The following is a 25,858-nucleotide window of genomic DNA, read 5'->3' as shown; positions in this document are numbered from 1 at the left end:
TATAACTCGTCCCACAGCAGTGCTGACTAAATCTATGTATTGTCAGTAAGTGTTAATAAAAGAATTGATGCCTATAAAACTTAGATTAAAGTTACAAGGTGCTTATATAGCTTGAATTATAAGATATCAATATAACCTAAATCATGACTTTTTGTATATCAATACAACCTGATATATCTATATGACCTGATATATCTATATAAGTTAAATCATGACTTTTTATATATCTATATAACCTGAATTATAGGGTTTTTTTACAATGTAATGCTAGTATATGATTAACTAGTTGCTTGATGCTGAATAGACAAAGAAAGAAGAAAAAACTCGCCAAGTGGGTAGCTTTAGAGATTGATAAGTATAGCATTAGTGAAAAACTGGTTAGTACAAAGCCAATTAGCCACAAAACAAAGAATTTAGGCCAGTTCAGACCTGACAGACCAAGGAACACCATAACTGTGCATGCTCCAAAGACAAAGCTGAAAAGTTCAGATGCGAAGAAGACCTTGGAAGCCTTCATCAGAGACCCCTGATGACCCCCAAACTGAGGAGATGCAAGCACAGTGCAAAAGAACGATCTAATAACCATGAGATCATACTGTGTAAATTAATTCTGGTGTGTATGTAATGATGTTGTAGTGACATAGTGACACTAAGCAACACTTACTGTATAGATACACCACTGCACTTGACAAAGGTGAGTGAGTTAGGTGGAGAAATCCCCTCACCATCAGTGCTGCAACAAACAAATGCCTCCTCTATTAGACATCGGTCTGTGAGCATTTGTTTCCAGCCTATCTTTCAAGCATCAGAATCTGTAATATATTTCAGAAAAAGACTAATCATTATGGAACATGGTGTGTTTTTATGAGCCTTATACATTTATGACCTGTCTGATCTTGGCCTCTCCCTTCTAAAGTATCTAATTAAGTGTGCAAATGATTTTGAGTAGTCTATGTTTTTACGATCTCATGGTTGTCAAAATACTGGCAATGTATGCATCACTGAGATCTGTCTCTGATGCTGAGGACTTAACAATCTCTTTGTTCTTAACTTACTAAACTCTTAATACATACTTTGTTATCTAGAGAACTTTAAATATTATTTTATATTACAATTTCATTAAATCTCTCAGTAGTGCCCTTAGCACTATGACTAATATTCATTATGGTACTTTTCTTTTCTTACTTTCCATCTCCAACATGTAGAGATGGGAGCTGAAGTTTAATATCTCAGTGGTTAGGTAATTACAAAATCGTTTGCCAAAATTTTAAAATATTTTTGTTTATTTTCATTGGCAAATAAATATACATTAAATTTTTTAATTTGGAACAGAAGTTGGTGAAATATGAATGGATTTTGGCTTGTCTGCCTATCTGTGGCAAAGAGCCTGACCCTGACCTGTCTACATTCTCTTTCCAAATAGCTGTAAAGAGTAATAAGGTTTCCCCCCTGCCCCGAGCCTCCTTTTTTTCCATGTTAAGCAACCCCAGCTCCCTCAGCTGTGCCTCATAGGGTGTGCTCTCCCAGACCCTTCACCAGCTTTGTTGCCCTTCCCTGGATTCGCTCCAGCACCTCAATGTCCCTGTGGATTCTAGAATGGACACAGTACTGGAGGTGTGCCCTCACCAATGCCATGATGTGTTCCTTTTAGCCTTTCTGAAATAACTTGAAAGAGGGCATTAACACTAAATCTGGTATGTGTACATATATAAAATGTAATCACGCTGTATATATGTATTAGATTGTGCTTCATCTTAGCCAAAACGCCAAGAAATGCCATGTTTAATGGGATGGGAAGTATGATGGGATTTGTAGCTACAGAAGATAAATGTTTTTAATCGTGTTTAACACATCTTGCAGTAATTTTCAGCAAGATGTATGAGGACCTCACCACCCAAGTCCTTGCTGCTACACTGAGGTCTTCTCAGGCAAGATGAAGCCAGGGGAGCAGGCACTGATCTTTTCTCTCTGGCAATCAGTGCTAGGACCTGAGGGAATGGCATGAAGTTGTGTCAGAGGAGGTTTAGGTTAGCTAACAGAAAAAGTTTCTTCATCCAGAGGGTGGTTGGGCACTGGACAAGGCTCCTCAGGGACGTGGTCACAGCACCAGCCTGGCAGAGTTCAAGAATCGTCTGGACAATACTCTCAGGCACATGGTGAGACTCATGGGGACGTGCAGGGCCCCATTCTGTGCAGGGCCGGGAGCTGGATTCCATGATCCTTGTGGGTCCCTTCCAACTCAGAATATTCTGTGATTCTGAGGCGTGGGGGTAATTTACTGCCACTGCTGCTCAGCAGTTCCTCTGGCTCCCTTTGTCCCGCCTCGCCCCGTGGCCTGGCCTGTCCCCGGCGAGCGTATTTCGCCGAACGCGGCCCATGCCTTCCCGCTGCGGCTCAGCTCAGCTGCTGGAGGCCGCTTCGGAGGGGCCGGGCTTCAGGGGCGCTTAGCGGGCGCTCCCGCGGCCCCACCGTGCCCGGCTCCGGCTCCGGCCCCCGCCGTGCCCCGACCCCCGAGCGGCCGCGCCCCCCGGCGGCTGCGGCGCGCCCCGCAGGCCCCGGCGGCGGCGCGGGAGAGGAACCACCCGTTGCCCCGCTGGGAGAGTCCATTGCCGGGGGAGCCAAGAGGGCGGGGAGGGGGGAATCTCCCGGGCCTCGCCGCCCGGAGCACTCCAAGGGGGGACGGCGGCCACTGCCGGGCGAGCCGCCCCGGCCATCAGTACGAAGCGGCGCGGCGGTTCGGGCGGGCGCCGGGCGGTGTTTCTTCCTTCGCCCGGCCCCCCTGCGAGGCGCGGCGCGGTGACGCGTCCCTGGGTCAGGGCTGAGGAGCGGCGGCACCGTGAGGCGCTGTCAGAGCCGCGCTGAAGCGTCCATCCAGCTCCGCACCGGGATCCGCCGCCGCCGCCGCTGCCATGGAGCCCCATCGCTGGCTGCCCCTGGAGGCCAACCCCGACGTGAGTGCCCGGCCTGGGCAGTGGGGCGCTGCCGTGCGCGGGGGCTGCCCGCCCGACAGCCTGCCTGCTGTGGGGCTGGCGGGAGGATGGCGGAGGGGAGAGGGCAGAGGGCTCCGGGCCGCGCCGGACCGCATCGCCTCTTCAGGGGTGGCTGGTGGAGGTAGGGCTGGAGAAAGGTCTCATTCTGTGGATCCGACTGAGTCTTAACTATTTTCTGTTTTCTGCTTTCTTTTCAGGTCACGAATCAGGTAAGAAGCTTCTATTTGAGGTAACCTTTAGACTCTGCAGCTTTGGGCCCGTCTCCTCTCGTTTTCGTGTAGTAAAGGCTCCGTCTTGTCCAAGGAGAGTGCCCCCTTCCTTCTCTACGCGTGTCTGTGCTCGTCTTGGCATGTCGGACCGCACTGGAACCTTTCCCGTAAAGATACTGTATGAAAAAAAAACGAACAGTAAAAAGGAATAGTTGAGGCCTGGCTATTACTGTAATGAAATTTCTGATGTTTTTCAAGGTGGGTTTTAATTCATTAATTAGTGGTTAAAACATTAATTTTTATATAACATGTGCCCGGTGTGGACCTGTACATGGTGGCTTTGGGCACATGTATGGATCTGCTTGCATCATGGTGTTGTAGTCTCATAGTTTTTTGGCTGGCCATAAAAACAATGTAATTTTACCATATTTGCACTTTCCTGCTTATTAATGACAATATGTGCGTGATTGGTTGTTGCTGTTTTTGTTAGCGTGGTAGAACCCACGCTAGAGAAAGGAAGCTTGTTCTAATACACAAAACAATGCTGCCACTAAATAAGCTCTGGCTGAAAGGAAATCACACATACTCTAACCCTGCATCATGTTCTCAGTGACAATTTTGAGCATAGTGTTAATGGTCAGTTGTTGATTTCAGGCAGGCCTCTTGATAATGTTAAAGATGGTGTTTAAGCCAAAGGGCTCTGAAACTTCCAGCAGCAAAATTGTATTCTTAAAACTATATTGTTGGAATATTTTGGAAACTGGGAATTTCTGTGTGTGAAGGATGTTTTGTTTGGGTTTTTTGTTGTTGTGGTTGCTGTAATGTACAAACTACATCTGCAGGAGAGTGAAGGGTTATTTGATACTCAGTCATTTTGTGTGTTATAGTTTCCTAGGGCAAATAATTTTACAATTCTTACAGTATTGCTGCTGTGGAGCAATTTGAGAAGTCTATAATCCCAATCTCCTGAGTTAAAATTGATGGCCTTTCCTGGGGGCCCATCTTGAACACGTGCTATAGTTTCCACTTTTTCATTTTGAAATTCAGAGACTATATTCCAGAAAATAAGTGACTAAATGAATAAGTGAATAAATAACTTCTAATTATCTAACTTTTTCTTCTGACTTTCCAGATGGTGAGATGAGCTCATCATGGTACAAATTAAGACCACCTTTAAAGTAGAAATTGAGGAGGAGAAAATAGTGACATTCTTTCATCTGAAATATCTTGTATCCCTATGTGTTTATGTTGTATGGAGAAAATCCTAAAGGGATGTCAAATATACAATTTTAAGTGTGTTTAAAATTAATCTTTTTTTGCCCATTGGTGATGGATGTAGCTGTTGTAGATGATCATGGATAATAGGAATTTGTACTCCACAAGGATTTTCTTGTTACTGTTTCTGTGTAGAAAAGGCCACTTGAAACCAATTGGATTTCCTCCTTCACTACCAGTCTTGACTGAGCAGGATTGTTATTATCCAGCCTGAGAGATGTATATTAAAAAAATAATAAATAGGTGGGTGTTGAATAAGGATGCACCTTTCATTATTAATCATTGTTCTTTTAATCTCATCAGTACAGTGGTGAACTGTGTAGCAACAGGGCTGTTAGTCATAAGTTATTCATATCCTGCTTATGTTTAAAACAACAATAATAGTATTTTGAAATTTTAATGAAGTTGGTAACTAATTTTTGGAAAATCCTCTTGAGTTAATTGCAAGGATGGGCATTTCTTGTAGTACTCTGTACTGTGCTCTGTAAAATATTCTAGAAGTCTTTAGCATTAAAAGCCCCAATGGTCTGTCTGTAAAAACTGCAATATTCGTGTCTGGCCGTCATTTAATAGATGTATTTGGTCAGTCATCTAACCAAGTGCCAAGTGTTTCTTCTCCAGGTTTGTTATTTGGCTTTTTTAGTTGAGTGTTAGACTATCTCTTATGCATACTACTCTTGTTAGTGTTAAAATTATTGCTAGGTATGGTAGTGAAGTCTTAAACAAAAGAAAAATTCCAGTGACCTGTAAGATGCATAGATTCTTTGTCTTAGATTGTAATTAGAACTACATCAAGTGCTTATGCTGTTTTGATTATTTTACCAATAATTTTATTCCCCTTATTAACAGTAATTAGTAAGGAAGTGTACTAAATGCAGGTTCATTTGCTTTTAGTATGTTCTTACAATGCTGTATCTTCTCTGGTTTTAAAATATAGGCTGTAAATTTGAGGCTTTCAGTCTTTGTGGTAGAAATTCAGATGATAATGGAAAAAAAAGGTATGTCTCAGTTAGAGGTATGTGAAGTCTTTCAAAAATATCTCAGAAGATTTTCTCTATCTGAAGGTGTTTATATTCTAATACAAGTCCAGGAATTTGTAAATCCTTAATCTGTATAGAACCTCTCTTTGTACACATGTGTTAAAATTATTTGAAGGTTCAGAAACTGGCTGCTGAGGGTAAACAGGAATATTCTTTCTTAGCTTTTAAGACTTCCAGTGGCAGTGGAAATGTGCCACGTGTCTGTAATGATGTTTTCAAGAGAGAAGACAGTCATTCAATGCAGCACACAGTGCTGGTTGTAATGAGTGAAGGCAGGAGTTAAATGTACCATAGGGTGCTAAGTTATTGTCACAGTACTTTTTTTCTCCTTCACTTCTCCAGTCTGTTAGAATGAATTGTTGTCTACCTCTGATACAGAAAGAGTTGATGATTCAGCATTTCCAAAGCTCCATTTTGAGTACAGTGATGACAGGGAATGAATGGTTTCTTCTCTTTGACCTTCCTTTGGTCGGGGCCTGACATGACCAGCGCTACCCTCCTTCCTGGCTATCTTAGGGGATTTTCCTGAGAGAAGGCACAGAAATTGTGTTTTTCAATTACCATCTATATGATGTTTGTTATCTTGGTCCCAATTTCTTCTGAGAAAAAAAACCAAAATGGGACTGCATGTAAATTTTTTTGAGTGAAAAGATCAGAACACAAGCTGATTGTTCTTTCTCATAATGTTACTTCAGTCCGGCTTACAACCCACAAAGGATTGTCTGGGAAGTGTAGATAAACAAAAAGTATGGGTGGATATTTTTCTTGATGTCCCACCTTTTTTCATTCTCTTTTCCCTTTCTTCATCTTACACATTCTAAGAAAGATCCCTGCTTTCCTGAATAACATAACATTTCCACTCATGCCCTCGTTGGATCCAGATAAGGATAGAGTAATTGACTGCATCTGATTATGAAGCTCAAGCACTGCCTTCAGAGTTTGACTGCTGAGTGTTGGCTGTGGCTTGAGTTGCTTTTGCCCCATAGGGCTTAGTTGTTGGTTCTTAGTTACCTTCCAGCATTATTTGTAGGACTTTGATCCTACTTTTTGGGGGGGCTTTGGGGTTTTGAGTTTTTTAAGCCATTAAGGTATTGAGAGTCAGCTGCATAAAGAAAATTCTTTTAGCTCAGGAAACCATTGACAGCTGTGACTTGAAAGTTACGGGGACGATAAAGCTCACAAAGCATAGAACAAATGTCAGAAACTGGATACAGCCAGTCTTTATCCATTTATGGAACACCTCTCTTCAGGGTGTCAGGCAAAAACAGAGAAGAATTAAGTATCTTGGAAGGAGGACTTAGTCTTCGTAAAAGATCTTTTCATTTCCTGGACTCTGAAACACTATCCCACAAGCTTTCCCAAAGAAAAGCTGTAGTGATCAAAATAATTGAAAATGTGGTGCGCACAATTCCTGAAGTGCTATGGAAGGTAGCACTTATAGATGAGGTACTGAGGTGCTGTCTTAGTGTGAAAGGATGTTGGCTGTGGAGAAACACAGATGTCCTTCTAAAATGCCTAGCTAAACTTCCTTTTTTTTTTTTTTTTTCTCAGGTGAGGGAGTGGAGTTTAACTCTTTTGTGGCAAGCAGAGTGTAAAATAGTGGAGATAGTGTACATGCTTGGAAAACAGCCTGTTATTACTCATGTAGCCTCAGAGAGTTGAAAACCAGGATTCAGTTTGTGTCTTTCTGTAGACACAAAATCCCAGAAAGGCTTTCACAGAGCCAGCAAAGGGGGAATGTTGAGCCTGTGATGCTGCATAGCAAAGAATAAGCACAAGGATAAATATGAAGGAATTGTAGGTGACGACAGTGAGAGCACTTTGTGAATGGCTTCTTCTAGTTTAAAATATCTCCAGCTATGTGGCCCTCTTACTGAGTTTAAATAGGTGAATATGTTGCACAGGGAAAATTGTCAATTGTTTACAGTAGTGTTTATATGAATAGTTGAAAGGTTGCCTTAGCTCAGTCTTCGTATGTTCTTCAGTAACTGAAAGCTATGAAAAACATGTATTTCATTCATCTACTTGTATTTGCCTCTTCTGGTCCTTCTTACGATCTTTTTTGCTCAGTTTCTTAGTTTTTGTTACAAGGAAACCCTTACTGTGTTGAAGACAAAGGGGAAAAGAGGTGACAGTTATTCATGCCTTAAATGTTATCTTACTGCAGTGAAATGCTTTTTCCCACTTAGACATTTTCCTTGCTTAAAGGACCATCAGAGTCAGTAGAATCCAATGGTCGTTTCAGTAAACTGTAAAAGAAGAAATGTGTATAACAGCTCATTTAGAGGAGTGGATTGATCAACTCATTTCTGTTATGAATAACTTTTTAGATCATGCAAACAGGTCTGTTAAGTGTTTTTCACAGAATAACACAGTATTCTGCTTTGAATCCGTGTCTCAGTATCAACACCTCAGGACTCTGCTGGAAGCATTTTAAAGCTCTTGCTCACTGGTTTCGGAGGAGGCCTGGGTCAGCTGGTTTGTCCAGATTTCTGAGTGCTTTTTTTGCATTGCTGCCTGTGGGATGCCCTGGTTGAATATGTACAGCAGTGCCTGGGCATCCTGAGTTTTAAGTTTCAAAACTGCTTTATGGATATATGAAAAATATATACCTCTCATTTTGAAGAACAGGAACCCTAACTGTGAGTCAGTGTTGCTCTTCTAGACACCATGATGTAATGAACACAACTGGAAGGATAAGAGTTTTCTGGATGTAAGTTTCCTCACATTTTTGAAAAAAAAATGTATTCTTTGAACTTAGTTATGGTGTCCCAAAGTACAGAACCTGAGGATATTAAAGAATTTGTAATAAATTTTGATTTTCCCAAAGAAGTCTATTATAATGGGTCATCTCTTGTTTGAGCAAGATCATACTTGTTCAAAGAACAAGATCATACTTGTGGCCATTCTAAGTGAGGAGTAGTTGGTAAAGAAGAATAATGCAGCTTATGTAAGTTCCAGCTATCTCTTTGCTCCTCGTGTGCCTTTTGACCTGCTGTACAGAACTAAAGTTTTTACAGCTGCTGCATATGACTGAAATGATGCTGTCTCTAAAATGTACTGAAAAAATATTCCTTCATTTTAATTGCATAAATGTCATGATGAAAGAAGGAGGAACTATATCCTTATAATGCTCCAACAGTAGAATATTGTTTGGGTGGTTCCCTTATTTCTAGAAAGGAATTTCACTTCTCAAATAGACTTAGTTTTGTTACATGCTTCTAAAAATTATGTGTAAAGAATTAAAAGCAAAATATTGTGCAGTTGTATTTTTAATATAGATTAATAAAACTGGATACTTTAAGAAATAAATAATTTTCCCTTTCCTGATGATTATTCAATCAGTTACATTTTACTCAATGTCTTACTACAATTTATGGGAAAAATTACCTTCAATTCAATAAAGTGCTAAAAATTCTTGTGCTTTAATGAAAAAGTTAGAAAATATTGATTGTCTTTATTGGTTTATTTATATGTTGTCCTTCCAGTTTCCTAAAGCCGTAGGAACACTTCATTTTTGCAGAGGAAAGTCTTAACTGTGGTTTTATTGTGATATAGAGATGCTTTAATGCATTCAGCAGAAGTACAATAAAATGTAGATGGTGTGGGTGTTTGGTTTATATTTGTGCTTAGAAGAGGATGGCAACAGGTGGTTCTTCTCACAGAAGCTCTCTTGACTTCTGCATCTGAGAGTCTGGAAATGTTTGTGCATTTTGCCAGTTTTATGTTTTCATGGTTCCAACTTTTATATAAATACCATAGTAAGATGTGGAAAAATCCAGGTCTTGAGTATAATGCTTTAGTATTTAAAATGTGACATTGCTGAACTATTTGCAGAAGCTGTCCAACTTTAGTTGCCCTTAAATGTCAAGCTCCTATTTTGTTTCAGTTTTTGTCCTCACTTTGTTTTTACATGCAAGTGACAGAGTAGAAAAGCATATTGCTGTTTAGACAGTATTTCAATTATGCATATACTACATAAGTTTATAATATATTTCACCCTTACGTTGTCTTATCCCACTTACCCTTTCTGAATCTCCATAAACCTGGTAGATCAAATCTTCCTACTGGCTCTGGAGCTGTGTTGGCAGAAGTAGGATTCTAAACTCATGTTAAAGATAACTGCTCTGTTATCTGCTTTTTTCAGTTAGTAGGCTGAAGTACCAGCAATGAAAACAGAATAGCTTATACCACATGCTGCATAGGTAGAGTGCCTAGAAGTGCCTATTGTAATGCTTGTGCTACTAACCAACATTTAGACATACAGATTTACAATTTCTGATCATTTAGAATAGAATGAGGTAGGCTGGAAGGGGCTTTTGAGTTCTGCAGACCAACCATACTCTGTTCAAAACAAGTTGTTCAGCAACCTCTCAAGTTCTGCATTTCTCAAGACACAAACTCCACAGTCTCCTGGACACTTGGTGCTAGTGTTTTACTATGTTTGTTATTTTTTACATTTATTTTTAAATGCCTTCATTATTTCTTTTTCAACAAGAGGTGTTTCAGCCTCTTGTTTCTCTCTGTTGTGTGCTGCTGAGATGTGTACTGTGTGCTGCTGAGATGAGTGTCTCCATCTTCTCTGCACTCTTCCTTAGCTAGTTATAAACAGTAGTAGTTAGATGAGAAAGAAGGGCCTTCTGGAATACTGGGGCAAAAAGGGCAAATTCATAGGAAGTGCAGATAAGGGTGAGGGGTGTAAAGTAGTTTCTAAAGTGGCTTTTTGTCTGCTAGCTAGCTGGACCAGTGAAAAACCAAGGAAGTGTTTTTCAGCAAGGTCTTTTAAGACAAGAAGAAAAGAGACAACCAAAACTATGACAACAATCTGTAAAAATAAAGATGTAAAAAAGTGAATACTAGATACAGATGTGGGGGGGGGTTGTGCTGCTGTTGTTCTTCCTGACATCCTCTAAGACTTCTGTAATATGGCCAAGAATTTTTCTTTTTTCTTTTATAAGGTGAAAGCTCAAAGACTTATAAATTAAGAATTGTCAGCAGTGTAATAAGCAGTGTCTGAGAAAAAGATTCTGATACTCTCTTGTGCAGATCTAGAGAAATATGAAGCTGCTATTTTATGTTATCTTGCATACATATTATCAAAGAGAAAGTGAACAGCTGAAGATGAGTGAGCCCTCAAAGAACCCTAACTGTTATTTACAGTAGGTATTTGTAGAATAAATTTGCTTGGATAATCCCTAAGTAATTGGAAAGGACAACAGCATAGATCTCTCACCTTTTTAGACAGTGATGTTGTCTAAAAAGCTTACTAAACTTCCTGCTGTCCTAAAACAGGAATGACTTTGTCTTCCCTTCCAGCCAGCTATTGTTCATCTGTTACCTGTCTGTCACTCTCTCTTACACAGGGACTTAGCCTGCACAGTTTTTAAAATCTACTTAGTAATTTTCAGAAGGATATTTCTATCTTTTTTTCCAGGCCTGAATGAAACCCTCTTGACATACAGAGAGATATCTTATTTGCCTGTTTTGAATCTATCCTTAGTATTTTATTTTTGGTTTATGATTCTACAGTAGAGTTAGTCTGGTTGTGTGTTAAGATCACTGCTTGTCATACTAAGCCTATGCTCTTGCTGTTCTCTGTAGTGCTGACCATAATTTTTCATTGTCACTCTCATTGTTTACTGGAAGATAAAATTTCTCGGATCGTAAAGTTTCTAGGTGGTGTGGTAGCATGAATAATGAAAGGTGCCCTGTATCAATGGAGTTTCAGTTCTGTTAAATTCTTAATTCAGGAGTTTGAGGAAACCATTCTTGGGTTTGGTTAGCATTTTGTTGACTTTGGGTTAAAGGGGTTGGTTTTATTTTTGTTAGTTGGTTGGTTGGTTGCTTGGTGATTTTTTTTTTCCCCAGTGGTGTAGAACAGGACAAGAGACTAAACCACTTATTTGTCCAGTAACTTAATGAGATTCTTTATCATTATCTTTTTCTAAGTGAGTGTCTTCTTTATTTTTGGGCATTTGTACCCTTATTTCATGTAATATTGCAAAATATCAAATGATATTGGAATGGAAAATGGAATTTTTTCAGTTGTGTTATTTATCCCACAGTAAAAATGATAGCTTAATTGCTGACTTAATAAGAGAAGTACTGGAAGTACTTATTAATTAATATTTTAATGCACCCATACATGTAGTCTCTTCTCTTTGGAACTTTTTTTTCTTTTGGCTGTTCACTAAGTGGTAATTATCTTCACAATGTAGAAGGTTAGAATAGAAGTTCAAAGTAAACTCTCTTCTGTTTCATCAGTTACTAAATGCTTAACACTTTCCCTTTTCCTCATGTTCATTCAAAGATCTGTGTATGCCACAGTGTACAGTTAGTTTTTTCATATAATTGTGAATGGTCACTATGTGTATAGTAACAACAGTTCCTGAATTCAGTTAGGTTCTTCCAGGCTGACAATGAAAAGATTTCAAATTGTCTTTGACCATCTCTGTGGTCATTGATTCTGCAACTGTTGTGATGCCTAGTTTACTTGAGTAGAAGAATATCCATTTAAAAAGCGAGCATCCAGTCATCAAAATATTACTCCATCAATATATTACTCCATCATAGTTTGAAGAGATTTTCCTTGTAAAAGCTACACTTACTAAAGTGTGTATCTTGTGTGGTTTTGCTCCTAACATCTTTTTGGTGGTAGGAGCTCCAATATGAGCCCTGGTGCCAGGTATTCTGAAGTCATGGAGTCAGATAATACCATATGGAGTCAAATAATGCCATAAGTTTGTTCATATGTGCTCTGACTGATGGCTCTGATGATTTCTAGTTAACATAAATATTCAGTAAAAATAGATTCACAAAATCTTCTGTTTTGTGACAGAACACTTTTTAAAAGGTTGAAATGCTTTGATGCTTCAGTAAATAGTGCTGGGAGTGTTTCCACTTCCCTTCTGTAAAGACTATTTAAATACATAAAACATGGGAGTTTGTGTGTTTGTGTGTGATTTATTCAGCCTTATTTATTAAAACTTGTATCTCCCTTATTCTCCTTAAATTTTAGAAAGCATGGGTTGTTTTAATGTATTTCACATTGTGGATACTCTGTTATGCTTCTGAAAAGATAGGTGTTTGAGTGTTCTTGTTTAACATTATGCTTTTTTTCCTCTTCCAGTTCCTGAAACAGTTGGGTATACATCCTGACTGGCAATTTGTAGATGTTTATGGTATGGAACCAGAACTGCTTAGCATGGTGCCAAGACCTGTATGTGCAGTACTACTTCTCTTTCCAATAACAGAAAAGGTAAATGTTTATTTAATAATCAGTTAATTGCCTTTGGCATAAGTGAAATGGGAATAAAAGTTTGAATCTTGTACTTTGCTGTCATATTAGAATCAAAATGAGACTCGAGCTTTATTCAAGAGACTTCTTCATTAAAAATAACACAAAAATGCTTCTTTTGATAACCTTGCATGTATATTTCTGATTTCTTTTCAAATCAGAATGGGAAAAGCTAATGTAGAAGCACAAAGAAATATGCCTCACACTTTTCTATTACAGGCAATTTAAGGTATTTTTTATAATAAGCACTGTGAAATGGCTCAATTTGCTAATTTTAGCAGAAAGCTCCAACAGCATAAGGAAAATAAGAAATAAGGTGTAGGACAATATGCTCCTTCTTTTTGAGTTTTTGTCCTGTTACACTGTAAAGACAATTTATTCAGTCTTCAATCCACTTTCAGTTTGGTCATCAGTATTGAAGTGGCTTTCACTTCTTGGACAGATGGGACGTACTATTAAGATGAAAGACAATTTCCCCTCCATCTTTCACTATGTTGGACTTTGATTAAATCTTCAATGTGCTTATTTTGTGTCATCACATGCTTTTACGTAGTGTGATTCAATTGATCTTTCAATTTATAACAGTATTACATGATTGTGATAAGGTCAGCCAAAAAGGTTGAAGTGAATTTGTCCACAATTAATTCTTTTAATATGTCTCTCAAAAAGAATATGTAGCTTATAAGGACAAATCACTTAAGTATTGAAGCTTAGCTTCTAAACACAAGGTGTTTAAATATACAGGAGTGACAGGTCAGTCTTCCTACACATTATGTCCTGTAAACCTCTGCATTCTCAGTTTCTCCAAAACAGCTATGCAGGCAGTACTTTTCAAGATTGATTTCAGCCACCTTGATAGTTTTGAGCTTAAGCAGACTTTCAACTCACCTGTCCTCAGGAAATGTCCTTTTTGTCACCTTTGAGGCATTGTTTTCTGTGTGCTGTCATTTCTGTCTGGCTGTTTGAGGTACAGGTCTGACTCTCACTTTTCTTTTGACTCCCTGCTTGTGCAAACCTTTTTTTGGATCATGCTATGGGAGCATTATCCCGTAGGAAAGAACCTTGCTCTTTTTCCAGAAGGTGTATCTGATTTCATCCTAAAGAAACATATGACAAACAAAACCAGAGAAACAACATTTGCTCTGTTGCATCAATCAGTCAAATCTGAGCACAGCCAAGTGTTCAGCATGTTAATCCTTCTGAAACATCAGGGACACAAATGTTTCTATCAACTGTTTAGCCTGGCTGTGTGAACAGTGATGTTTCATGGGAGGTCCCATGTTATGAAGCTTTTGTTGATCACTGTGAACTCCACAAGACCCTTGAGCATTATTTTGTATTTCTAGAGTAGTTTTTCGCTCCTCAGTCTCCCTTTCAAAATGGCCTGTAAAATTACACTTTTATTTAATTTTTGATTTATTTGTTTCTTGGCTGTGTCTAGAAAGTGCCTATTAGTTTTGCTGCCTATTTATGAAAGTGCCCATTAGTTTTGCTGCCTTTGTAAACACTTTTCTCACTGTCTGTTCTTCTGTCTGGAAGTTCAGTGGTTCTGTGGTTCCTGTATATCAGTTTCCTAGAACTTGCTTTTAGGGCAAGCTACTCTTGTTAGCATTCAGATAATTTTAGGATTGTTGTACACTTTAAAGGTCAATGCTTTCTTAGTCTGCATAGTATGTTGTAGACAAAGTGAATATTGTGGGTGTTGGCATTGTGGGCCTAATGAATGAATAGATCCAAATGAATCTAAATTTTGAGATACAGCTTAGGTTGGGAAGAATCTGTTGACATCTGGTCTATCCCTTGCTCAAAATTGTATTTTTGGTATTCTCAGCACTTATATATTTATTTTTTCTGTGGATTTTATTTTAGTTGGGAAGGAATGAATGGCAGCTGTATTGTTCACTTCTCTAGTCTGAACTTTTTGTCTGATTGAACTCTCTGAAATTTTTATCTCAATTAAGGCTATTTTTTGTCAGCTTGTAGATAAACCAAATTAAAATGGTTTATAATGCTCTTGCTATTAGTTAGCCTATTCAGAACATTGAGGCAACTTACAAAAGTGAAATATGATGCTGGAAGTTTTTTGGTTTTGTTTGTCACTGACAGTACAGACAAGGGAATTTTTTTAGGAGTTTGCAGGAAGAGTTCCTTGGTAACATTCTGCATTCTTACTTTACTTTCATCATACTTGTATAAAAAGCCCATCTACTTCAGAATTCTTTTTTTTTTTTGTCTGCAAAAGTACCTAATAAAAGAGGCAAAGGAGGAATCATTAACTGGAACATTTGTGGATTTATTTATTTCTTTTCCTGTCTGAAATTAAAATTTAACAAAAAAAAAATAAACAAAAACCTCAAACAAATCCATTCAAAAAAACCCCATAACAGCAACCCCCCTTCCCCAAAAGAGCCAACAAATCACAGCCAGTGACAAAAAAAAGCACAAAACTGACAACACTATTGCACAGTATAACAGGTTTTAGTCACATATGATCGTTATAAAACAAGTATTTTAGATTGTTCAGTCAAAGCAAATTCTCTTTTTGTTGCAGAATATAAAAGTTTACTTCATGAGTACTGCTTCAGAAGGGTCTGTTTTGATACCTTAGGTGTTATATAGATCTTATTTTATATTGCTGGGAAAAATGAAATGTAACAGTGGAACATTTAAAGAATGCTTTCTGGTGATTAATCACCTGAAGTATTATGGCTTTCTTGATAGCACTTTGACACTTATGTCCTTAAAAAGCCATTAAAGTTGCATTCAAGAGAGATGGTGACATGAGCTCAGATCAAGGAAATACTTTGAAAATTTTTAAAGTTGTTATAGATAACACATATTCAAAATGATGTTTCAAGTGTGAAGGCATTGGGTTAAGAAACAGCATAGAACAGTTCAGGTAATTTTAATATACTTGTTGGACCACATGTGTTAAACATTTCAAATGGCAGTATTAATTAGCTGTTGTGTTTTATAATTTGTTTTGTCTTGAATGATGTAGCTGTTTGTACTATTTGTTGAATAACTGTAACTATTTGTGTCTTTAACTTTCCTTCCAGTATGAAACCTTCAGAACAGAAGAAGAAGAGAGGATAAAAGCTAAGGGACAAGATGTCAAATCATCAGTGTATTTCATGAAGCAGACCATTAACAATGCTTGTGGGACAATTGGGCTAATTCATGCTATTGCAAACAACAGAGATAAAATGAACTTTGGTAAGATTTTTTTGGTTTGGTTTTTGTTAGCTTCTCCCTTTTTTTCCTCAGCTGTGGGAAGCCATGGAGGGAAGGGTATGTTTTGTACTATTTTCTCTGAATATAACCATTCATAAAGGCTGAAGGAGTGCATTTTTATCTATAATTACAAAATTATTATTTTATACTAATTTACAAACTAAAGCACTTGAAACATTGCAAAGTGCAGTCAGCCTTCTGTGTCTTAAAAATACAGTGCAATTCTATCTTCAGATCTTTTGTTGGATTCTGTAAGCTGTGAATGAAGTTGGAATTAAAACATGACACTAATTATGTCTTTTTAAATTTTTTTAAGAAACTAATTCTTCACTGAAAAAGTTCCTAGAAGATTCATTATCTATGACTCCTGAAGAAAGGGCCAAATACCTAGAAACTTATGAAGTTAGTATCGTGTGTTTTTACTTTTATTTAAAATGGTGTAAGAATTACTTGCATGAGCAGGTATTGTCCTTGGGGGTTGACTCAGCGAAGCTGCTAAACAAATTTGATTTTACAGTGAGCTTGTGATCAGACAGTTGCTACAAAGGAAACTCTGCTTTGGTATTTTAGAGTATTCCTGCCTGCCCATAGCTCAGTCAGCAGAACGGATTTTGTCAATGTTCTCATCCATATTAATTCCCTGGCTTAGTTTAAAATTACTTTGAAATGCATGAGAAATGTGTGCATAATCTTTTCTTTTTATGGGTTCAGGATATAGTTTAATGGTCAATTTAAGCTGATCTGGGGCTATTGCTGAAAGCATAGTCCTTTTGCTGCCTCTTTTAATTTGTGCCTTCTGGTCATATCTCCATGCTTTTAGCAGTTGAGGCACACAAAGAGCTGATTTGGCTGAAATATGATCTCCTTCCCCTACCATGCTAAACCATGAGATGAGCTAGCTGATAATATGGTTAGCCACATCATTAGTGCTGTTTGAAAGGATGTGGCAGAAACATCTGGCCAGTGGTGGATGGAGGACAGTGCTGTTGCTCCTGATGGTAATGAGGGTCCTCTCTCAAAATGAAAACCTTGATGATTTTTAAGTCAGAGCACATCGTGAAGCCCTCAGGACTAGGAGTGTTAACATGTGGCTAAAGGAAGTAGTAACAAACAGAAACAGCAGAGATTTATGACATTTTCCATGGAAATGTTGGACACAAAATGACTGATCAGGGCTTCTGTCTAAATTATTTTTTCTGCTCAAAATGATAGCTAAAAAAAGTATTTTCTGTGTGCAAAAGGCTCATTACAAACTCAGATATTTGACCTGAATTGACTGTTATGAAACTGAAGGACTGGTCTTCTGAGATCCTTGGAAGTGGAGATTATCTGTTTATTAACTTTCTTATTTATTATAAGCACTGAATAAATATAGTTACATCTGTGTAATTGATAAAATGAAGTGCAAGAATGGTTCTTACAACACTGAAAGTCTCTCATTTAATGTCTGATTGAAATATATTTTAATTTTAGGCTATTCGTGTCACTCATGAATCCAGTGCCCATGAAGGTCAGACTGAGGTATCCAGTTTTTTAAAAAGTCTTTGTTTATATCTACTTTGAGTTGAATATAATTGATGTGAAAGCAAACACATGTTAAAGGTTTTCAGTGAAATTGAGATTATTGCTTGGTTTTCAGAATTGTGTAATTAGTCCAAAATTAAGTGGCATTGCTGGGGGGGAACCAAACTTGAAGACGCTGGGCTTTTTGTTTGTTTGTGGGTTTTGGTGGTGGGGGTTGTTTGCATTAGGCTTTTTTAGCTCTTAGATAACATGAAAGATATTTCTAAGCTTCATTTCAGAGTAAAACAGACAGAAACTTGAGGTTTTCATGTTACACATTTGTAGGCAAGACTTTAAGATTCATAGTAACCATACAAGTGTATCGAACATTTTACGAGAGTTTGAAAAATTATAATTCAGGAAAAGAAATAGTCCAATAGTTGGTTTGCAGCTGTGTGTGTGCTGTCTGTATACAATACAAATTCAGATAAATTCTCATTCATACATACATTTATAAGCATTTATGCCTCAACAGATTGTGTGTGATATGGAAAAAACAACCTAGTAGTTGACAAAAGAGCCCTGAAATAACCATGAACTTGAACATTCAACATTTTTCTGCTTCAGTCATACTAAGTCAGTTTTCCATCTTTCTGGTTCAGATTTCACTATCTGTTTGACAAAAAAAAAAAAAAGATTATATTGTTGCTAGCATTGCTTTGTTTGACAAAAAGAGAAACAATTCTATGTTTGGCTGTGGCTCCAGTGACTCATCCATTCTCTCTTTTTGAAGTCCAGTAGGTAACGTTTTCTTTTTTTTTTTTTTGTGCAGTGTCTTCTATACAATGTAGGAGAAAGCAAATCAATCCTTTCTGCTCCCCCTTGCCCTGTCTGGAAATGGAAATGATGAGAATTGGTTTAACTATTTCTGTTATAGATACTCAACTTCCTTTGTAGTGTTTTATTTAAAAAAACACACCACTCTCTCGTCTTATCTTGTTTGCTAAATTAGCCAAGGTTCTATATTTCAAGAAGAACCATCAGAACAAATTTATAGTTTTTATCTTTTCTAAGTAAGAGACTCAAAAATATGGTCTGTTTTTTTTTCCTCAAATGAATTCATTTCTAGATATTCTTGGCCAGCTCAGAAAGAGTGATTATCCCAACAAATTGCTGAAGACTGAATCTTTTCCTAAGATCCTTGTGAAAGAGAAACTTCTGTAGTTATTTTGATATACTGTAAGGTTCATGTAGGGAACGATCGTCTCTGCCTTCTTCTGGCAGATATTATGGAATGACTGAGAAAGAAAATACAAGGGCTGCTTGTTTTGAGTGTCTTCATGAAGATTCAGGAAGCACCTAAGTGACAATGGAATCTCCTAATAATGGACAGTTAACTTCTTGAACTTCCACTAATTAATTTGTTTCCTGATTGAGATAACCACAATACAAAAGATTAATAATTGCATGGAAAGATGAAGACTTCTTTTCATAATAAAAAAATTACAAGATTGTCCTAGCAACCATGCCTAAATACAGATATTGAATAGCTAGTTTCCTTGCCAATTATTTATTATTCCATTTTTTATAACTCTATCTGTAAGTAATTCAATATGGATATTCCTTAGACTAGTGAAATAACTTTTTCCTGTCTTTTTGTTTCCAAAATTGAAATAGTACAAAGACTGAATATATTTTCCAGGATCCTTTTTTTCAGAATAGTTCTCATCCATCAACCAAGGAGGGGAAAAAACAAATAAGTTTTGTTACTGGAACATCAAATTGCCTGGAAATCCTGTCCTACCAGATGGTAGTTAAACAAGGCAGCAAGGCCTCCCCATTCATTGGTACTGAAGGACTTGCTTTACTTTAAAGTAAAATTCTTTTTAAGTGAAACAACATATGAAACATGAATATGCTGAGAAGTGTAACTGAGAGATAAAGTGAGTTAATCTCTTCTTCCTTCCATGGGTACATTTTAAATGTCACTGTATACTCTCCATGTAGGGGTTGAAGGGACTGATAAGCAGCATGATATTGCAGGTGATGAAGTTACCATATGCAGTTCATATGAGGTTGTTGCCTTGTCCTTTGGGGTAAGCTGAGGATTTTTAGCACCTTTAGGAAAGAAAGAAGAGAATCTTATTCCTCCTGCATATCCATGACTTGTTAGGATTACTTTCCTGAGAATTTAAAGTTCCTTTAAGAGCACTGGAAAGGAACAAGGTTGCCTTCCTATGACTGTGGTTTTTGACCTCCATGCACCTCCTCCACTGTCCAAATAGTCAAGGCATGTTCCATAGAAATCTTTCTTTGAGTAAAGTGGTTTATTTAGTTGCTTAGTGATAGTAAGTGCTGTATAGTTAATGCTTTGTGAACAAAAGTGCTTTCTAGGTCTTTACAGATCTTTTCTAGGTCTCTTACAGATATAAAGATTGAGAAAACATGCAGGCCTACTTTTTCTTAGGATGCTTAACTTGGCTTGTGTTCTTCATGAGAAAATCCTGCTGTATGGGTGGTTCTGTCCCTTAGGTATTGCATACTACTGTCCACTCACATTTTTAGAAAGTCTTGCTAAAACTTATCTGTGTTAGACAGGGTAACTTCCAAAAGTGGGATGGATAGCAGTCAACTCCACTGATTTGTTTAGGAAGGAAGCACATTTCCTTCCACCATGAAAAACACACCATCATACAATCAACATAAATTTTCTGGAATCATGAGCTGCAGAAGGTTTAAAAACAGCACAGAGTACAGACAGGTTCTCTTCTGATAATTCTGTTTGGTAGGTTTGGGGGTTTTTTTCTCTGTTCTGATGTTTCAGATATTTGAGGATTCAATCTTTAATACTTCTGAGTAAAGTCTTTATTTGTTGATTGCCCTTGACAGTCTTGCTATGTCTTCACAGACTTTTTATAATCTCAGTGATTACTTAGTTTTTACAATATGGTCATGCATTTTCTGCTTTTTTCTGTTTCATGTACATAAGTATTTCAAACCTCAAAATAAAGTAAGTCTAGCTAGAGGTAAAAATCAGAAGTAATAGCATAAAGCAGTGCTGTCTTCCTAATATCTCTGTATTTTGTCACCCTGTCTGGTGGTTCGGATTTGTTTCTGCTTTAGTATAATCTGTAATTAGATTTTTTTTTTTCTCCTAAATTTTGTATGTTTTAAAGAGCTCTTCTCAGGGGGAAAATACCCTCACACTAGGCAAGCTATTACTTGTAATGGGCTTCTAGATTCCAGATGATGACTGCTAGAATTTACAGTGATCAGTTTGCTTGTGGGATGTATCATTACTGTGGGATCTATTTGGCTGAACATGAGGATCAATTGGTAAGCAAGTGGATTGAAGCTGAAAACTATAGAATGTTCTGCCTTGATGGGTGCTTTAGCAGGCTTCCCAGGCTTGATAGCTGTGATTAATTTGCTTAGTTAAAAAAAAACAACCAATTTTCTTAAAAATCAAAGAGATTTTTTTTTCTTTCAAGGAGATTAAACTTTCAAGAACTGTTAAGCAGTTTTCATTTTGATAGTTCATTTCAAGTGTGCTAATTAAAAGGGTTGTAAATTTGCACTTAATCCTTCAGGCCAGGTTTTGGACCAGGTTCTGTTAATACTTCTGGGTTGTGTGGCTCCATGTCTCACTTTATTGCTACAATAAACATCTAATGCAGGTCTTATGGGTACTTTTTATGGATACTTCTGTGTAAATAATGTAGGTCTGTTTAAAATTACTTTGGTAGCAAGTAGTAAGATCTGGGAATGGTTCCATGGAAGAAGTGTCTTGTTGGCTTCAAGGATGGTTTGATTCTGGTTGTCTGTTCAAGTACTGTAATGAGGGCAATTAATGTAAGATTCCTGGAACAGTATTTCTGTTGAAGTTTATGATGATGAAGCTTACACCCTCTTAAATGACAGGTATTTCATATCCAAAGCTGCCAAAAAAAAAAAAATCTAGGTCTTTACCTTAAAGCTTCATAGATCCAGTGTACTCTTTTCTGTGTGACAGCTCCTGAACTGCAACTATTGTTGAGAGTAGAATAGGGGCCAGATATTCAAGATTCTCTTTATTCTTCCATGAGTCTTCTGCTGAGCATGCACTTCTATTTACAATATCTAGGATGTCTTAAGATGTGGAAAATAGAACCTGTTTCTTTGCACAACTGTACAAACTTTTAAGCTGATCCTTATTTTATTGCTTTTGGCTGAGCCATCTTTGAGTTTTCCCTTTTGTTTTGCATTTGGGGTTTTTTACCTTCTTGTTCTTCTGATGCCTCCTTGAGCAGCTCATAAGCTTTGAAACCCTGTACTGCCACACACCTTAACATTTCTGATACCCTTTTACAAAAACAAAACCACACTCTCCTTTGAAAAACCACAACCCTTCAAAAACATTAAAATGACAGATTGTGGATCTACATTAACTGTCTAATCAACAGTAATCAGTTACAACTAAGTTATAGCAGTATTTGAGGGAGGAAAAGTACCAATTTATAGCAGTGATCAGGATGAGGTTCATCCTTACTTTCAAAACAATTGTAGTGACTATTTGCAAGTAACAGAGCAGAAAATCTATAGGGAACAATTTTTTGAAAACAGGAAAACGTTATTAAATGAGAGTGACTTCCAGGTCTAGAGTCTTTGCAGAATAAATAAATTTTGAAATTGGAGTTGGGGAAGAAACTTATTTTGTATCCTACCCCTCATTTCCATTAATATTATAAAGTTACTATATAGCTGCCTGGGAGAGTAGGAGAGGAGGAAATGCAAAGGCACACTTTGTATAGAAATAAGCCAGTAGAAATTGTTTAGCTCAATTAAACAATTACATACTTCAGGGCATTTTTCCAGGTATAAAATAGTATCTGATTCTTGAAATAATTTACCTTTTTAATATGTGAATATAATAACGTGAGTAGAAGATACTTTTGTTCTGCTCTCATATTACTGGCATCTGTATCCAGTAATTTTGCAACTGTGCTTCATTACAGCTCAATACTGCAGTAAGGAAAATGGCGAACTATGACACAGAAATCTTTTAAAAATATTAATTGGCCTTTAGGCAAGGAATTAGATCCAGAGAATAATTTGTATTCAATTTCTGCATTTCTCAAAGCTTTGACATGCTTAACTCCTGTTCAAGTGCTATTTTGGTAATACTGTCTGAAGTTTTAGCCAGCTGTGTGTATCTGTGGCTCTTAAAATCATTCTAGATTGGCAAGTTTCCTACAGTGTCTTCATGGGCTTCCCAAACAGCTTCCTGAAACAGCTGATCCTGTAGCCTTGTAGGAGCTAATGCTGGCACAGAGGGGTTACAGGCACACTCCTGGAAAGACAGGAGAAAGTTTAACAGACTAGACTTAGATCAGCTTTTGTGAACAGCAGATACTCAAATAATTGTGCTGTTACGTGATTGGCAGGCTCTTTGTGTAACATCAAGGTATCACTAACTGCTGACAATGGCTCTCCATATCACTTTTTGATGTAAAGTACAAGTGATGGAGTGAACTTTTTGTTATGTCATGTGGTCCTTGTGGCATATGGAACCACTTTTGTGGTGGGAGGTAGAAGTTATTTTGGACAGGGGAGTTTCAGCAACATTTATGCATTGCTGCTTAGCAGAATGTGATCTGTGGTCTTTGGGAAGTTTACTTGTTTAAGTGTTACTACAGCATGGCTCAAAATGATGTTTCAATCAAGCAAATAAACACAAGTGATATGGCCACTTGAAATACCTATGCTGGATATTGGTAAGAGAGTAGTAAGAACTGTGTTGGATATTGGCTGTCTTAGGAGAAAATTAAGAGCTCTGACATTCATGTATTTTCTTTCCTCTTCTCTGAGGCTGATGAGAATGTCCATCTAAACAAAGTTTACCTACAGTGTTTAAGATTAGTTGTTAAGAAGAGAAAGATAGAAGAAAACAGAACTGCAGAATAAAATATATCAACTATTAAGGGAGGGCACAGAAAACACTGCCTTTGTTCTGTAACTCCTCCTGTTTGGGTTATTTTAGTACACTTTGTACATCTATCTCCCAACTGACAGCTTTGGCTACTAGAACTGTATGTTCTAGTGAAATGAGGCTCAGACTTGAATGGACTGAGGTGCAGCATCTGAGCTGCTACTTCAAATAGAAACAACATTCTTGCACCTCATTAGAGTCTTATCAAAAATATTGATTAAAAAATCAGCCTTTGAAAATCAAAACTGGTGTTTATACTGAGAGAGTCAAAAATCACAAAAAAGATCATGTCTCAGATGTTCACAAAAAGCTGAAATACTGGCACACATCAATGTGTTTATTTAGATACTCTTTTGTTCACAAATATGATCAGGAATATTTTTAACACGGATTGAAGTTGGCAGCCTCTAAAAACACTACCACAGCTTGATTTCTTCTTTAACTCAAAACATAACTGCAAACTGTAGTCTGTAAACTTGTTTCATGTGCCTGGAGAACTATAATCTTGCTTGGAATGCACGAAGTTAGACTTTGATCACAGTAACAGTCGTTAACATTGGCAAGAGCTAAGTAGAATCAATGCACTCTGTTCCCAACTGCTATAAAACTTGAACTTTCAAAGATCTCTGGTCCCCTGGGGCATTACAATTTATTGTTAGAGAAGAAACATAAAGAGCTTCCCTTTTCCTCCTGCCAAGAGCATATGGTGGGATTTTTCTCTTAAATCACCCATATTCCTTGATGTTTCTTCTGAATAATCCATAGTCCTCTAAAGAAACATTTGCATCTTGAGAGAATATAAAATCAATGATGGAACTGTTTCATACATGATTTTTAGCTTAGCATTAGAGAACAAGCATACAATTTCTCCTATAAAGGTGGTGAAGTTCCTAAAAATTTTAGCTATGGCTTTTTTTTTCTTTTACAGTCTACAAAGTAAAAGTGTAAAAAAGAGCTTACTAGAATCATGTGAAATGATTTAGAAATTGTGCTTGGTTAGTCTGTGACTCATTGCATTGCCGTATTATCTAACGTGTGTTTGAGACATGCCTTAATCTGATTTCTGTACTGAGCAAATTGCTAAAAAGGTATTAATACAGTAGAATTGTTATTCTGGATCCTATGCTTAACCATAAAATCTGCATGAAGGAATTCTGATTCCTAGGATAAAACATAACTATAGAGGATATTCGCACCCATAAAGACACCCATGGATTTAAATAACAAGTTTATAAGAAATAAATAACACAAGTGAAAAAATGTTTCTACGGTTTTGCATCCAACATCTCTACCAATCAACTGCCATAAGTCTCTTTGGTTTTTGGTTTTTTTTGGTTTTTTTTTTTGGTTTTGGGTTTTTGGTTTTTGTTTTTTTTTTTGGTTGGTTTTTTGCATCTCTCCAATCCATAATGTTTCCTGTGCTGTTCTTGCACTATCTGTAAGAGACAGCAAGCAGCAGGGTATAGCCAAGTGTGACAGGTGATGGCTGAGGTCACAGTCAGCCTCTTGCTCTTAGGCAGAAGAGAAAATTATTTGGCTCTCTCCTGGTTTGTTTTTTTTTCCTTTATCATACCACTAATTTGGAAGGAGAAAACAAAAAGAGTTTACAATTCTTAAGACTTACAACATTTTACCAATATGGCTGAAGCTAGACAGTGGGCTAAAACCACTCTGAGAATTGATGTTACATCAACTAACTTTGCTTGAGGAAGCACTCCAAAAATACAATATTTGGTGTGCAACAATGCTGTTCAATTTATTTCAGAAAAAAATCTTGTGAAGGAAAAACTATTTGAAAAAAAAAAATCTAGTCATTTAGCTTTTGCAGAGCTCCCTAACCTTTGAAATTTTCTTCTTTTTGTTGTGATTACACTTTTTTTTGATCACAGAAGTCACCATTGTGATAATCTAGCTTGACTTTTGTCTAACATAGACCATAGAACTTTAAGTCTTCAGGGAGAGATAAATGACCACTACTTTTGGAAAGATTTTTTTGGGGTGCTCTAATCTCACCATTTTTCTTGTCTTTACCCATATGTCTAGCAAAGTAATACTCTTGGGATATTGTCCATTCTTAATCATGGGTTAAACTTACATGGAGAATACTGTAAATATTTTTTTACCAGCTGCAGAAGGACTAACTAAAATGACTGGCTCAGATGTTGATCTGCTAGCAGATGTAGCCCAGTTTGGTCTGTAATCTCAGTCTCAATAATATTGGTGTTGATAATTGTAATGTTGGAAAATGAGTAGATAGATCTGCGAGGACTGGAGTTTATGAATCTTAACTTTCTAAGAATTTGCATGTTGGTCAGGTTTTTGTTGCATGTAAGGAATATCTA

The 25,858-nt window shown here is 37.3% G+C and overlaps 1 protein-coding gene across 1 annotated transcript in view; it reads left to right on the top strand.

The window, feature by feature from the left end:
* The first annotated feature begins 2,656 nt into the window (after nt 1–2,656).
* The window catches only part of UCHL3 (ubiquitin C-terminal hydrolase L3), a 42,890-nt gene continuing 19,688 nt past the window's right edge, over nt 2,657–25,858 (top strand). The window contains exons 1-6 of the mRNA XM_071431066.1: nt 2,657–2,951; nt 3,188–3,199; nt 12,644–12,772; nt 15,871–16,027; nt 16,362–16,447; nt 17,519–17,566. Of these exons, the coding sequence (XP_071287167.1) occupies nt 2,910–2,951; nt 3,188–3,199; nt 12,644–12,772; nt 15,871–16,027; nt 16,362–16,447; nt 17,519–17,566 (474 nt within the window). The 5' untranslated portion in view covers nt 2,657–2,909. The remainder of the gene's footprint in view (nt 2,952–3,187; nt 3,200–12,643; nt 12,773–15,870; nt 16,028–16,361; nt 16,448–17,518; nt 17,567–25,858) is intronic.

Source organism: Agelaius tricolor, unplaced genomic scaffold, assembly GCF_023055355.1.
Source record: "Agelaius tricolor isolate 1412-34295 unplaced genomic scaffold, bAgeTri1.0.p SCAF_7, whole genome shotgun sequence".
In the NCBI taxonomy this organism is placed as follows: Eukaryota; Metazoa; Chordata; class Aves; order Passeriformes; family Icteridae; genus Agelaius; species Agelaius tricolor.
The sequence above is the reverse complement of the archived record's forward strand: the minus strand, read 5'-3'. Positions and strand labels throughout refer to the sequence as shown.